Source organism: Kryptolebias marmoratus, unplaced genomic scaffold, assembly GCF_001649575.2.
Source record: "Kryptolebias marmoratus isolate JLee-2015 unplaced genomic scaffold, ASM164957v2 Scaffold51, whole genome shotgun sequence".
Lineage (NCBI taxonomy): Eukaryota > Metazoa > Chordata > Actinopteri > Cyprinodontiformes > Rivulidae > Kryptolebias > Kryptolebias marmoratus.
Genome location: NW_023665785.1, coordinates 18,534 through 34,040, shown reverse-complemented (window position 1 = coordinate 34,040; position 15,507 = coordinate 18,534). Strand labels below are relative to the sequence as shown.

The 15,507-nt window shown below is 43.0% G+C and overlaps 2 protein-coding genes across 4 annotated transcripts in view; one reads left to right on the top strand and one right to left on the bottom strand.

Moving 5' to 3' along the window:
• Positions 1–979: 979 nt before the first annotated feature.
• Positions 980–4,612, bottom strand: dnajc27 (DnaJ (Hsp40) homolog, subfamily C, member 27). 3 transcript variants are annotated; one of them, XM_017403771.3, is made up of 7 exons: positions 4,270–4,612; positions 3,473–3,555; positions 3,339–3,408; positions 3,071–3,235; positions 2,859–2,981; positions 2,632–2,792; positions 980–2,537 (listed from the first exon to the last, which is right to left on the bottom strand). In XM_017403771.3, the coding sequence occupies exons 1-7, from the start codon at positions 4,354–4,356 to the stop codon at positions 2,405–2,407; spliced, it is 822 nt and encodes a 273-aa protein (XP_017259260.1). In that variant the 5' UTR covers positions 4,357–4,612; the 3' UTR covers positions 980–2,404. The 3 variants fall into 3 exon arrangements, with proteins under 3 accessions (XP_017259260.1, XP_017259259.1, XP_037830358.1); XM_017403770.3 differs by having other exon boundaries at positions 2,632–2,981; XM_037974430.1 differs by having other exon boundaries at positions 2,632–2,981; positions 3,339–3,401; positions 4,270–4,316.
• A 1,392-nt stretch (positions 4,613–6,004) lies between these two features.
• The window catches only part of f2 (coagulation factor II (thrombin)), a 12,039-nt gene continuing 2,536 nt past the window's right edge, over positions 6,005–15,507 (top strand). Inside the window, exons 1-14 of the mRNA XM_017403774.3 lie at positions 6,005–6,333; positions 6,649–6,729; positions 7,065–7,144; positions 8,888–8,912; positions 9,275–9,340; positions 9,413–9,521; positions 11,798–11,934; positions 12,026–12,319; positions 12,399–12,515; positions 13,549–13,675; positions 13,781–13,948; positions 14,024–14,197; positions 14,279–14,457; positions 14,565–14,635. Of these exons, the coding sequence (XP_017259263.1) occupies positions 6,264–6,333; positions 6,649–6,729; positions 7,065–7,144; positions 8,888–8,912; positions 9,275–9,340; positions 9,413–9,521; positions 11,798–11,934; positions 12,026–12,319; positions 12,399–12,515; positions 13,549–13,675; positions 13,781–13,948; positions 14,024–14,197; positions 14,279–14,457; positions 14,565–14,635 (1,698 nt within the window). The 5' untranslated portion in view covers positions 6,005–6,263. The remainder of the gene's footprint in view (positions 6,334–6,648; positions 6,730–7,064; positions 7,145–8,887; positions 8,913–9,274; positions 9,341–9,412; positions 9,522–11,797; positions 11,935–12,025; positions 12,320–12,398; positions 12,516–13,548; positions 13,676–13,780; positions 13,949–14,023; positions 14,198–14,278; positions 14,458–14,564; positions 14,636–15,507) is intronic.

Below are 15,507 nucleotides of genomic sequence, written 5' to 3'. Positions count from 1 at the left end.
GGACCAGGTTTGGAGCTCCAACAGGACCCTGACCCTCTTCCTGTCTCTGAGGGGATCAGGTCTTTAGAAAGCTGCTTTAATCCTGGTCCAGGTCCACCTTCATCCCCGGAGCTGCTGGTTGTGAGCAGGAGTTCCTGAGCTGTTCTCCCATCAGCAGGAACAGAAAGAATCTAAGAAGTGTACTCACTGAGCCCCTTCAGGGTTAAATGATCCTCTGAAGCTGGGAGAACTCATCCTCCGTCTTCTTCCTGATTAATCCTTTTTATTCCGGTTCCTTCCTTCAGTTGTCTTCAGTCCACATCAGTCCCCTTCAGCTCCGTGTCTCACAGCTGTGTTGGAGACAGAAGAATCAGCTTCTTTGACTTCATGTCTGTTTCCAGCCTGACGTTTAAACTCCTCTTTAAGCTTCTGTCCTGTTTATGTCTGAGCGCTCTGAGCGTTGTTGGGTTTGTTCCTCAGAATCCAGCCTCCAGTCTTCCAAACGAAGCTCGTTTCAGGTCAGATCTGACCTCAGAGACAGAACGAACTCACGACGGTGGATCACCAGAGCAGAGAGTCGGACTGAGGAATGATCTGATGTCCGCCTGCAGGGGTAATCCCATCAGGAACCCCAGAAACAGATGGTGCCTGATGGGATTGGCAGACCTCCAAGCAGGTCAGCCTGTTGGCTCTGAGGGTGCCGGCAGGTAAACCTTCACAGATTGTTGGATGTGTGAGAAGATGACCTCAGGTCCCCTGCTCGAAGTCTAACGGCTCCAGGCTGGAGGAAGTGGACCGAGCCGACCTTCCTGTGGCGCCACCTGCTGGTAACGTTTCAGGGCTTTTATTTTGAAATAACGAACAAACATCTGTTTTCTTTTTGTCATTCTGGGGGAAGGTGAAGAGTTGACACTGAAAACGCTTTAATGTGAAATTCTCCTGAGTCCAACAGGATCTGGTTGTTGTTTTAAAGTTAGAGAAAAACACATGAAGAAGAAGAAGCTGTTGGACTTCAGGCCGTTTAATTCAATCACAGCAGAAAAGCAGCAGAAACATCATGTCAGCCAGGTGGAAACACAAAAACTCAAACATTAAATCAATCCGGTTTAAAGTGCAAAAAGGACAGTTTCTGAGCAGTCAGCAGAAATTAAACTTCATGAAAACAAACTGTGGGAATAATTTCTCTTTAGCTTCAATAATCTGAGACCAAAGCTGAATTAAAAACGTATAAAGAATCGCTTTAAAGGTGTTAAAACTAAGAATTTAATTCAAATGAACATGGACTGTAGAACTGATTTCAGGCCTCAGTTCTGGAACCCAGAGAAAAACCTTTCATTCAACTAAAGAAGAAGAACTCTGTTGCAGAACTTTGGCAGTTTGAGAAATGAATTCAAAACATGAATTTGGCTCCAAAAACATTAAAAATTACAACTTAAAAAGAAAATGTTTCCTTCTTAGACTAAAAAAATGTAATAAATAAAATAAAGTTTATTCAATCTGAGGCAGAAATCAGTTCTGGGAACAAACTGGATTTAAAAGTTTACATTTTTAAACTAATTCAATTAATTTAAACAGAGAAAATAAAATAAATTAGATTTCAGTGTTTGGGAAAACAGACAGGAAGTAGTTTCCTGTCAGACAGGAAGTCGTTCCCGTCAGACAGGAAGTCGTTCCCATCAGACAGGAAGTAGTTTCCCGTCAGACAGGAAGTAGTTTCCTGTATTTCCTCCCTGCAGGGCGAAGCGTATTTAAATATTCATGCATTTTGATAACATCACATATTTAATCTGCAGCCATTTAAAGACTATTTTATTTACAAAAGATTCAGAAGAAGCTGATTTAATGCTGTGAACCTTTCAAAGTAAAAGTCCCCTCTGATAATAAAACTTGTGGAGTTTGGAGGAAAATCAGGTGAAATGAAGAAGTTTGACACAAACAGGAATCAAACGCTCGAAACCCGACAGAAGGATGATAAATCTGATTAAAACATCTAAATCATGTTGTTCTTTAGAAATAAAAGCCTTTAACTGTTTTACTCAGAAACAACAGTTTTAATTAAAAACTAAAATAAAACAGGTTTTAATCTCTGAAGTTAAAGAAATATAATAAATATACAAAACAATGAAATGTTTCACTAATCTGTAAGTTCTGTTTGATGCTAAAACAGCTGCTGATTGGTTCCTGTCAGACAGGAAGTGGTTCCCCTCTGACAGGAAGCGGTTCCCCTCTGATAGGAAGCGGTTCCCCTCTGACAGGAAGTGACTGATGCTAACGAGTCATCTCTGAGACCTCTTCCTCCTAACAGGGGAATACACATCCTGGTCAGGTTGGTAAACAGTAACAACATGGCACACGAGACGTAAACGCTGAACAAACAAACAAACAAACACCGGTTCTTCAGTCCGTGCGTGCGTTCTCCTCTCTGTTATTTAATGTTCTTCAGCAGTGACGTGCGAGCGTTCACCACCGCCTTGAAGGCGTCCTCGCTGCCGGGCGCCACACATTTGTCCGGGTGCAGCAGGACCGCCAACTTCCTGTACGCCTTGTTCACTTCCTCCCTGGAAACAAAGAGGCGGGAACCAATGTTTTCGTGGAGCTGCTCGATTTGAACTCGCCGGGCGTAAACCTGGACCTCTGACGGCGTTTACTCACCGGGTGGCGCCGGGCTTCACGCCCAACATGTCCCATGAGTCCTTGCTGTTGCGGATGCGTCGAATGGTGTCGGCCTGCTCCTTGGTGAAGCCCACGCTGACCTCTGACACCGGCCGCTTCCCGCCGTTCTCACACATGTCTGTGATGGAGGAGAAGAAGGCCTGCGGACGAGACGAGATCAGTTTCTTGTGTGTGTGGGGTGTGTGTGTCTGTGTGCGTGTGAACACCTGGAACATCTCGTTGATGCCCTCGCCGCTTTGCGCCGACGTCTCAAAGTAATGGAACCCTCTGGACTCCGCCCACAGACGGCCCTCGCCCTCGTCCACCACCCGTCTCTTGGTCAGGTCCACCTGCACAGACCCAACACGGCTGAGATGCACCTCTGTCCTTCTTTCAGCGCTGCGCCCGTAGAGGCAGCGTTCACGCCGACTCGTCACACCTTGTTGGCGCAGACGATGAAGACGATGCTGTCCATGTTGGCCTGAGAGCCCATTTCCTGTTTCATCTCTGCCAGCCAGCTGTCGAGGGCGTCGAAGCTCTCCCTGAGGCCGACGTCGTACACCAGCAGCACGCCCTGACTGTCCTTGTAGAACTCATTCCGCACCTGAAACAGAAAGACGGGAGGGACGGGCTGCAGCGCTCCACCTGCTGGCCGGAGGCCCACATGACACCTTCAGACTGAAGCATGCTGGGAACTGAAGCCTCACCTCGTAGAAGAACGGATGTCCGGCCATGTCGAAGATGTTCACTTTGATTTCTCGGTCTCGGACCTGCACTCTGACATAAAAAACCATCAGTATTTGGTCAAACGTGCACAGAAACGCGCTGAGCATGGACTCACTTCGTGACGCCGTAGTCGATGCCGATTGTCGCCAGATACTTCGGAACGAACCGCTTCTCGCAGTAACGCTTGATGATGCAGCTCTGAGGACAAAAACATGTTTTGATTCACTTCCTGAATTATTAGATTTCCTGTTGGGACAGCAGACTTCTGTTAATTCTGCTAATTTGAGTAATGGTAACAATGCTAATTCTAATACCACTGACTTTTAGCTAGCATTTTGTTTCTTTTAGCTTTTAGCTAGTGCTCTGCTGTTTTTAGTTTTTTTGTTACCCTGCTGCTACTTTTAGCTTCTGTTTATTATTCATAATTTATTCATCAAATGTAAACCCAACCTAACATTAAATATAACTATTATTAAAGCAGTTTGTAATAAATTTATTATTGAATACTCACTGCTTATGGCTTTAATTATTGGAATAACTTCTTCAGAATAATTATTATAAATATATATTGTATGCCGAATTGTTGGACTACTGATAGTCCTTATATCTTTGTATTTAAATGTTTTGTACTTTCAGGTAATTATTATTAATAAATGAATAATTATTTGTTCAAAGGGAGTCTGGCGTCAGACGGAACCAAAGAGACCAGACATTAAAAACACCCAGTTTTTGTGTCAAACAGCAACAAATGTTTATGATAAACGCTATTACATCTGTTACTAATTAATACAGTGGTAATTATATTAAAAAGAAGAGGTGTTTATAAAGGTGTATTACAGCCGAAAGCATCAGAACTGAACCGCCCCAGACTCTATTATAATTCTGGGCTAAAAGCAGCGGACTGACTCGTACCTTCCCCACCTCGGCGTTTCCGAGGCTGATCACTTTAACCCGCAGAGACTTCTTGTTGTCACGTCTTTTCGGGGCGTTTGTTTCCATTTGGACTCCTGTGAAACGCGGGGTTTGTTGCGGTGAAAATCTGTGTGAGCTGCAGCTGTTGTTGTTGTTAACGAGGCTAACTCGGCTGTTAGCTTTAAGGCTAATAATTAGCACAGCCCTGAAACTGAATGATTATCATTGGAGTAATTAATGACGGCTCGTTGTTTCATTGTAATGTTGATGTTGTTGTTTTGGTTCGGCAGAAACCCTACGGACCCGCTAGCCTAACGGCCTCACTCTTCTTCTTCGTCTTAAATCCGGCAGAGTAGACGCGGCGCATGCGCACTGCTGCCCCCTCGGCAGTTTGTTCTGCGCTGCACCGAAGAAAATCTTGTTTAAAAGCTTTCATATCAATTATTAATCATATAATATCAATAATCATGCGCACAAATAATAATAATCCTGCAGTGCTGCGGGCTTCGCTGTTTGTGAAAGAAAATGTAGGTTTTTATGTTTCAACACATAAAAAACTGATAATAATGATGACCTAAACTCACTTATTATATATGAAAAAATAATCAACGTAAATATTCTTCCTCATCGACCAGCTTTTCATTACTTTAACATCAGCCTCTCCTTCCATAATGAGTCATATATTGTCTAAAACAACCCTAATATTAGCTCTTTATTCTCTTTTAATATGAAAAGTCTAAAGAATAAACCTCATTTGTTGAAGAAATAAACCAGAATACAAAATAACCATTCCCTGAGCTACAGATCTATATGTTTCTGGTTTCTGAGGAGATTTTCTCAGTTTTAACTCAGGAACTGTTTCCATTTTTTAGGCAAAAACACCTTTATTTTTGTTGGTTGAATGAAAATAACTGCAACCTCAAAATGTAAATAAAGACAGACTTTAATTATTTACAAACCTCATAAATCCATATGTTATTCAGAATAGAACATAATAAAGATAGAGAGTAAGATATTGTACTTAAAAAAAGGTTAATTTGATTTTCAGAAAATTCAAAATTATCTTTTTTTTATATAAATGGTAAAATTTCTTAGTCTCAACTATTAATATTTTTACTGAGTTCCACTTTGAGGAAAATGGATTTATGAGATTTATTCATCACTGAATTCAATTTTTATTTACATTTTATTCAACCGCCCAACTCGTTTTTGAGTTTTATCAATTTCTTTGATAATTATTTCAAACTTCTCTGCGTATTTTTTAGGATTTTGGCATCACCTGCCACAGCAGACCCGATTCAAGATGGCCACCACAGCTAACCCAGAATTACTGAGCTAAGCCTGGTGTGGTAGTAGCTGAGAGTCATCCTCAGCGCAGACTCTGAGTGATGTGGCTGCAGCGGCCATCTTGAATTAAAACGTTAGTCTGAAAGGTGGCGGGCGATATGCATTCCTTTGATGACTTGGAGTTTGGTTTCATTTGTAATAGTTTCACTTCAGCCCTGAAGGGGGCGCTGCAGAAGTTTCTGCTGCTGCTGTTTGTTGTTTGTTTGTTTGTGGAGTTCAGACTTTCACCTTCGTATCTGAAGCCCAATATTTGATCAGCGAGTCACACGGAGACCCGATCCATAAACATTAAACCCTAAAGCTGCTCAGACGATGAACCTGACCTTTGACATGAAGATGTTCTGATAAATCCTGGAAGAACCTCTGCCACCTCAGCTCCTCCAGCAGGAGAACCTTCTGCTTCTCTTCATGAAAGCTGAATATTTCTATGATCTGAGCTGAGGGAATTCTGACTTCCTCTCCTGAAAGTGGGAGCGTTTCAGGCCAGCATGACAGGAACTCGGATCAAAGCCGTCCCACTCGTCATACTTTGACCTCTCAGTCAATAACTCCCCCTCCTCCCACTCAGGGACCACAGACAGACGGACTCCGACAGACCCGCTGGACGCTGCTGCTGCCGCTGGTTCTGGTTCTGTTGACAGGTCTGGATGATGGCGATGTTTAAAGGAGCTGTGGTTCTGCTGCTGTTGGTTCTGCCCGGCTGCCTGGCTCAGGATGGTACTGATCATTTCTTCTGCTTTGATTTCTGCAGGAAAAACTGGTTTGAACGTCCGAACCGGACTGGAGGACAGAACCTAGTTGGTTCTGGAGAAAAAAAGTTTTATTTTTCACTTAAACGGTTGAACCAGACGAACAAACGATTCCTTCAGTTGAATATTTTCATCTGAAAAGCAAAATGTTTAGAAGTTTTTATTTTTTGTTTCCTGAACAGGAAACTAAACCCAAATCTGAAATCAACTGAATTTGATTCTCTGATTTAAAGAAATCCAACGTCCTGCAACAGCTGACAGCTTTTTATCTTTTTACTCCCAGTTTTTCTCAGCAGCCAGCAGGCGTTGCAGGTTTTGGTCCGAAACCGACGAGCAAATCATTTGTTAGAGGAGATGAAACCAGGTAACTCACTGACACACCTGCTTGACCTCTGACCTCTAAGATATGAAGCCTTTCTGCCCGTCGCTCTGTCTGTGAGAATATGCTGTTTATCTCAGTCACCACCTGCTCCCTACTCTCACTGCACATCCCAGCGTCATCAGCAGACAAGTAAAGAGTCACAAATAAGCTAAAACTCCACATAATGAAGCAAAGATTCGTATCTGAAGACACAAAGTGACTAAAACAGAGGAAGAAGCTCCACAAAGAGGCTAAAGATGCAGCAAAGATTTGGTTTGTGTTCCTGTACCGTCTCCATGGTAACAACGATGTGTTAAAGTGATTGTTTCTCACGGCAGGAAACCTGGAGAGGGAATGTGTCGAAGAAATCTGTGACCACGAGGAAGCCAGGGAGGTGTTCGAGCAGAAAGATAAAACTGTAAGACGTTACTTCTCTGTCTTGGTCAGGCTCAACAGACCTGGGATCAGTTTATTCAAATCTGAGATCAGTTCAATAGATCTGAGATCAGTTTAACCAGACCTGAGATCAGTTTAACAGATCTGAGATCAGTTTAACCAGACCTGAGATCAGCTTAACCAGACCTGAGATCAGTTTAACCAGACCTGAGATCAGCTTAACCAGACCTGAGATCAGTTTAACCAGATCTGAGATGAGTTCAACAGATCTGAGATCAGTTCAACAGGTCTGAAATCAGTTTAACAGACCTGAGATCAGTTTAACCAGATCTGAGATCAGTTTAACCAGATCTGAGATCAGTTTAACAGATCTAAGATCAGTTTAACCAGACCTGAGATCAGCTTATCCAGACCTGAGATCAGTTCAATAGATCTGAGATCAGTTTAACCAGACCTGAGATCAGTTTAACCAGACCTGAGATCAGTTAACCAGACCTGGGATCAGTTTAACCAAACCTGAGATCAGTTTAACCAGAACTGAGATCAGTTTAACCAAACCTGGGATCAGTTTAACAGACCTGAGATCAGTTTAACCAGATCTGAGATCAGTTTAACCAGACCTGGGATCAGTTTAACCAGACCTGAGATCAGTTTAACCAGACCTGAGATCAATTTAACCAGACCTGGGATCAGTTTAACCAAACGTGGGATCAGCTTATCCAGACCTGAGATCAGTTAACCCAGATCTGAGATCACTTTACCCAAACCTGAGATCAGTTTACCCAGACCTGGGATCAGTTTAACCAGGCATGAGATCAGTTTAACCTGACCTAGAATCGGTTTAACCAGATCAGTTTAATCAGACCTGGGGTCAGTTAACCAGACCTGAGATCAGTTTAACCAGACCTAAGATCAGTTCAACAAGACCTGGCATCAGTTTAACCAGAACTGAGATCAGTTTAACCAGGTTAAACAGACCTGGGATCAATTTAACCAGACCTGGGATCAATTTTACCAGACCTGGGATCATTTTAACCAAACCTGGGAACAGTTAACCAGACCTGAGATCAGTTTAACCAGGTTAAACAGACCTGGGATCAATTTAACCAGACCTGGGATCAATTTTACCAGACCTGGGATCATTTTAACCAAACCTGGGAACAGTTAACCAGACCTGAGATCAGTTTAACCAGGTTAAACAGACCTGGGATCAATTTAACCAGACCTGGGATCAATTTTACCAGACCTGGGATCATTTTAACCAAACCTGGGAACAGTTAACCAGACCTGAGATCAGTTTAACCAGATCAGTTTACCCAGACCTGAGATCAGTTTAACCAGACCTGAAATCAGTTTACTCAGACCTGGGATTAGTTTATACAGACCTGGGATCAGTTTAACCAGACCTGAGATCAGTTTAACCAAACCTGGGATCAGCTTAACCAGATCTGAGATCAGTTTAACAGATCTGAGATTAGTTTAACAGACCTGAGATCAGTTTAACAGACCTGAGATCAGTTTAACCAGATCTGAGATCAGTTTAACCGGATCTGAGATCAGTTCAACAGATCTGAGATCAGTTTAACCAAACCTGAGATCAGTTCAACCAGATCAGTTTACCTAGACCTGGGATCAGTTTACCCAGACCCGGGATCAGTTTAACCAGACCCGGGATCAGTTTAACCAGATCAGTTTAACCAGACCTGGGATCAGTTTAAACCAACCTGAACTCGGTGAAACTCTAACAGTGTCCTGTCTTCTTCAGGAGATCTTCTGGGGGCAGTATCTTGGTAAGTTCTGCTGAGTCACAGCCTCCTCTGGAGAAATGAAACAATTTTTATTTGATGTTATTTTTCTCCCAAAGCGCAGATTGTTCTGAAGCCTTTTCTGTCTTAACAAACCAAGTAAATGATGTTCATCTTGCCTCAGGGTTTGCGTTTCAGTTCCTGCTGCAGCCAACTCTTAGTTCTAACTAAAGACCTTTAACTTTTAGTCCAGCTGGCTGATTAAATAATCTGTGACTGAACTCAGATTAACGTCTGCTTTTACGTAATTCAGTGAGTTTATTCAGCTGCATGTCGCCGGCAAACATGAACAAAGTCCAAAGAGTTCAGAACAAACATGTAAGTGCTGCTGCGTTGGTGGTCCACAGACTGTAAAGCGGACACCATGGACCGAACGAGGGACAACACCCACATGGTCAGACAGTGTGTAGAAGGTAAATCCTAAGATGATGGAAACAAACGGCTCACATGGTGGATGGAAACTCTGACGGTCCGGCTGTCTGCAGGTCACTGTATCATCGGGAACGGGTTTTACTACGACGGAAGGGTCAACATCACTAAAACAGGCAAAGTGTGTCAACAATGGAGCTCTAGTTACCCTCATCCAATCCACAGGTAACCGTTCACCACATGGTTAACCACAAAGAACTGTCCCAACCAGCTAACCTAACTTCACACGTCCATTAACAAACTTAGTTTACCAAAATTATTTACAACCATTCAACTAAATCTCAACTAATACCAAAAAGAATACAACTAACTAAACCAGAACCAGAACACTGACCACCAGTTAAAAACCTGAATAACTAATGAAGTCAAAATAAGCAAATATAAGTTCACTAAAAGACTAACATAGGAATTAGGTTAACTGCAGAAATTACTGATGTTAGTTCACATCAAACTAACCAAACAGTTTACTAACCAAATAAAACTAATGAACTAATAATAGATTACATACACATCAACCAACTAACCAACAATGATCAACTAAGTCAATGTCTAGGTAAGTTTAAACACTGATTTCACAAAAAAACTGACTGATTTATTTTATTAAAACAAAAGTTTAAAGATAAATGAAACTTAGGAAAATGTAAACTGGTAAGAAAGAGGCATAACAACTAAACCAGTTTCTTACCCAACCAACTGATCAACCAGCAAAAAAATCAAATAGCTTATTAGACCTCAACCAAACAACTAACAAGGTGTCCTAAAAAATCAAAAGCCAACAAATCAACCAACTAGTCAGGAAACAACTCCATCAACTAAGCATTCAGCCAACCAACTAACTACTCAGCCAGATAACTAACTATCCTTACTAAATAAAAGTCAACAAATCAATAACCAGTCCAAAACTATTCCACACTAATTCATTAACTTTAACTGACCAATTAGTTAACTGTCTCAAAAACAAGTCTACAAGTTAACTAAAGACAGATAATTCAGTAGTGGATAAAAACTAGTCATCTAAAGGTCAAAAGTCAAAACAATGACTCAATTAGGACAAAATAACTTAGTAACTATGAGTTGTTTACCTAGTTAGACAGTTAATCAATTAATTGTCACCTTCAGATGGGATGTCAAGATCCCGAACTGATACATCTTTCTACTCTCTTATTACCTGATGGTTTACCTGGTTACTGACTGTTTTACCTGGTTACTGACTGTTTTACCTGGTTACTGACTGGTTTACTTGGTTGCTGACTGGTTTACCTGGTTGCTGACTGATTTACTTGGTTGCTGACTAGTTTACCTAATGATTGACTGCTTTACCTGGTTACTGACTGGTTTACTTGGTTGCTGACTAGTTTACATGATGGTTGACTGCTTTACCTGGTTACTGACTGGTTTACCTGGTTGCTGACTGGTTTACCTGGTGGCTGACTGGTTTACCTGGTGGTTCACTGGTTTACCTGGTTGCTGACTGGTTTACCTGGTGGCTGACTGGTTCACCTGGTGGCTGACTGGTTTACCTGGTTACTGACTGGTTCACCTGGTTGCTGACTGGTTTACCTGGTTACTGACTGGTTCACCTGGTTGCTGACAGGTTTACCTGGTTGCTGACTGGTATACCTGGTGGTTGACTGGTTTACCTGATGGCTGACTGGTTTACCTGGTTGCTGACTGGTTTACCTGGTGGTTGACTTGTTTACCTGGTTACTGACTGGTTTACCTGGTTGCTGACTGGTTTACCTGGTGGCTGACTGGTTTACCTGGTGGTTCACTGGTTTACCTGGTTGCTGACTGGTTTACCTGGTGGCTGACTGGTTCACCTGGTGGCTGACTGGTTTACCTGGTTACTGACTGGTTCACCTGGTTGCTGACTGGTTTACCTGGTTACTGACTGGTTCACCTGGTTGCTGACAGGTTTACCTGGTTGCTGACTGGTATACCTGGTGGTTGACTGGTTTACCTGATGGCTGACTGGTTTACCTGGTTGCTGACTGGTTTACCTGGTGGTTGACTTGTTTACCTGGTTGCTGACTGGTTTACCTGGTTGCTGACTGGTTTACCTGGTGGCTGACTTGTTTACCTAGTGGCTGACTGGTTCACCTGGTTACTGACTGGTTCACCTGATGGCTGACTGGTTTACCTGGTTGCTGACTGGTTTACCTGGTGGCTGACTGGTTCACCTGGTGGTTGACTGGTTTACCTGGTGGTTGACTTGTTTACCTGGTTGCTGACTGGTTTACCTGGTTGCTGACTGGTTTACCTGGTGGCTGACTTGTTTACCTGGTGGCTGACTGGTTCACCTGGTTACTGACTGGTTCACCTGGTTGCTGACAGGTTTACCTGGTTGCTTACTGGTTTACCTGGTTGCTGACTGGTTTACCTGGTTGCTTACTGGTTTACCTGGTTACTGACTGGTTTACCTGGTTGCTGTCTGTGTGCAGGGAGTTTAATGCTTCGGAACGAAACAGTAACCTGCAGGAGAACTTCTGCAGGAACCCTGACAACCGTCCAGAAGGACCGTGGTGTTTCACCACAGATCCAGGGGTCCAGAAAGAGACCTGCAAGGTTCCTAAATGTGGTCAGTTTGTCCAGGAACCCATTTCAAACCAGAAGCACGCTGGGTTCTTCTGTTTCCGCCGTTTAACCATGAACACGTCTTTCTTTACAAGGTGAGGAGTTTGTCCCAACAACTGTAGCTCCAGAACCGGTCATAACCTCAGACTGTTTCCCTAACTACGGAGTTGACTACGTTGGTAACCTGAGCGTTACCATGAGTGGACACACCTGTGTGCCGTGGTCGTCCCAGCAGGCCGTAGCCCTCAGCCGGGACAAAGACTTCATCCCAGAGGTGATTCTGAAGGGCAACAAGTGCCGGAACCCGGACAACGACCCCGAGGGCCCCTGGTGCTACGTGGAGATTTCTGGAAACATGACGATTGATTACTGCAAGCTGAACCTGTGTGGTACTGTAAAAACCCACCGTCCATGAATGCATCACCTGTCTACCTGCAGCTCACCTGTCTCTGTTTACCTGTGTCTCAGAGGATCCTCTGATTGGTGGAGACGAGTTGACGGGCAATCAGGAAAGGGAGCGGTCGGTTTTAGGTCCTGCCAAGAAACTGTTCTTCAGTCCTCGAACGTTTGGACAAGGAGAAAATGGTGAGTTGTCTGATTGGTTAGTACCGGTAACCTCACCAGGGTTAAAACCTGGGGTCAAAGGTCACTTTACTGGTTCATATCCTGGTTGACTGACTGATTGACTGGTTACAAACTGGTTGGGGCATTCAGGTAGATAACTAGCTGTCCGACTAACTAGCTCAATAAAATGTAACTCCATGTCTTCAGTCTGACAAACTGGTTTACAAAGTAAATGGTTAAGTGGTGAAGAAAGAAATGACCTATTAACTAGGAAGTTGAATCATCGACCAGTTTTAACATCCAGACTGGTTACTAGTTTGTTCACTAGTTCACTTACTGGATCCTTATTAGTAAGTAGTTTCTAGATTCAGTCAGGTTTAAACAAACTAAAGTCATTAAAGGTTTAATGACTTCAGTTTCTTACAGTTTGACTAGGTAACAACTGGTTAAGTTATTTACAAACAGATTGATTAAGTAACCAAACCACTAAGCGAAAAAGGAAGTTTTCAGGTTTACTAACTTGATTAGTGGTTTAATAATGCAGCAGATTTACTCTTGGCTGGTTCGTTAACAGGTTTAATGATTTTACTTATTAGTTGTTTAGTTGTGTAATTACCAAGTCTGTTCCGCTGGTTAGCTGCACTGCTGGATGGTAACTAGCTGACAAGAGATTCATCAATTAATGCCCTAACCATGTGATTAACCTGTCAACAGACTGAATGACTGGTAAAACTAAACAGTTTACAGATTAACAGGTTTAGGAAGTTATTGGTAAGTTATTTATATTATATTTAACCTTTTGCTTTACAGAAATCCCATACTGGTTAACTCAAGTACATGTTGGCTAATTAACTGGTTTAGAGTGTTTCTAACCAAGTTAACTGGTTAAGGGTATGTGACCAACCTAACAGTTTTAGAATGTGTGACTGAACTACCTGGTTAAAATGAGTCTGAACACATGACTGGTTTAGAATGTGTGCCCAGGTTAAATGTGTAAAGGTTTGAGTAAGTTAACTGGTTTAGAGGGTTAAAGGTCTGGTTGGTTGTGCTGCAGTGTGCGGTCAGCGTCCTCTTTTCGAAGCGTCCAACAAAAAGGACAAGAACGAGCAGGAGCTGCTGGACTCCTACAGAGACAAACGGATCGTTGGGGGGGATGATGCCGAGGTGGCCTCAGCACCATGGTAACCATGACGACCACACATTCCCAGTAACAGTCTGGGCTTTAAGAAGCCAACAAGGTTGTTTCCTGTGCTATCAAAATAAAAGGCTGGTTCTCGTGTTTGCAGGCAGGTGATGCTGTATAAACGCAGCCCCCAGGAGCTTCTGTGTGGAGCCAGTCTGATCAGCGATCAGTGGATCCTCACTGCAGCGCACTGCATCCTTTATCCGCCCTGGAATAAAAACTTTACCACCTCCGACATCCTGGTCCGCCTGGGGAAACACAACAGAGCCAAGTGAGACATCCCCCGGCCTCATTCTCATCCATTTCTTCTTCAGACAAATAACGGATCATTTCCATTTTTATCCAGGTTTGAGCGTGGAACCGAGAAGATTGTTGCGATTGATGAAATCATCGTCCATCCCAAATACAACTGGAGAGAAAATCTGAACCGGGACATCGCTCTGCTGCACATGAGGCGCCCCATCACGTTCACCAACGAGATCCATCCCATCTGCCTGCCGAGCAAGCAGGTCGCCAGGACGTAAGACAACCCCCCAAACGAGCTGCCTGTTCCTCAAGCAGGTGCAGCCAGAAACCCATCTGTGCTGTCTCCCCCCAACAGTCTAATGTCTGAAGGCTTTAAGGGCCGGGTGACCGGCTGGGGGAACCTGAAGGAGACCTGGAACCCTGCGAGCAGAAGTTTACCCACCGTTCTCCAGCAGATCCACCTTCCGATCGTGGACCAAGACATCTGCAGCAAGTCCACGTCCGTCAGAATAACAGACAACATGTTCTGTGCAGGTGAGATCTCAGGACACGTCAGCCTCCTCAGTTTATACTTGTCACCTCTACATTAACTGCACTTTGTTGACATTAGCTTTGATTATTTTTCATGAATTTGTCTGCAGGTTTTAAGCCAGAAGAAAGCCAACGCGGCGACGCCTGCGAGGGCGACAGCGGAGGACCGTTTGTCATGAAAGTAAGACATCAAATAATAACCCTGTTGATTCAGTGTAAACTAACCAGGATGTAATCAGTTCGTGTTTATCCAGGAGCTGCTGAAAACAGCCACAGCTGATAAATAACACCATAAATCTGCCTCTTTGTGCCTCATAAACTGATTATTAAAGACATTTAATAATGTCTTCACCTGCGTCCTGTCCAACAGGCTCCTCATCTTCAGAACAGAATGTTCTTCTCTTCATCCATCATTGATTCAACCAGTCATTGTACCAAACCACTGAGTTCATCAGGAGCTGTTAAAGTTAGATTTTTTATGAAATAAAGCTTCAGTGTGACAGAAACAGCTCCTCAGAGCCTCAAACACAACACGTGTTCCTTCGTCCTGATTACCTCAGTCTTCACAGATTCAATGTTCCCACAGGAGAAATAATTATAAATCCTTTTACAAGCTGAAGCTAAAAGTTAAACTAAATCGATCTGCAGATCCTTTAAACCCAGATTTTAGTCACAGTCCAACTAAGAAAATGAAAATTATTGAATTTATTTTTATAAAACAGTAAAGTTTTTTCATTTCAACATCTGATGTTTATTGTGAATAAAATCAAGTTGATCAAATCTGGAAATCATTGCAACGATTTAATAAAAGATCAAATATTCAGGACAAAGTAAGAAATAAACGAAATCTTTTATTTTGGCATTTTAAACAGAACAACATTTTAATACCTGAAAAACTTCCTGCTCCTTCAGTCTCACAGCTAGTTCCTCCCCGGTTACCTGCTGACCAGCTAGTTCCTCCCCGGTTACCTGCTGACCAGCTAGTTCCTCCCCGGTTACCGGCTGAACAGCTAGTTACTCCCCGGTTACCGGCTGAACAGCTAGTTACTCCCC

Coding starts and splice junctions, on each gene's coding strand:
- dnajc27 (XM_017403770.3), bottom strand. CDS start 4,356: ATGGAAACAAACGCCCCGAAAAGACGTGACAACAAGAAGTCTCTGCGG. Junction 3,236..3,338: donor GACATCCGTTCTTCTACGAG/GTGAGGCTTCAG, acceptor TTTCTGTTTCAG/GTGCGGAATGAGTTCTACAA. Junction 2,538..2,631: donor GTGAAGCCCGGCGCCACCCG/GTGAGTAAACGC, acceptor CTTTGTTTCCAG/GGAGGAAGTGAACAAGGCGT.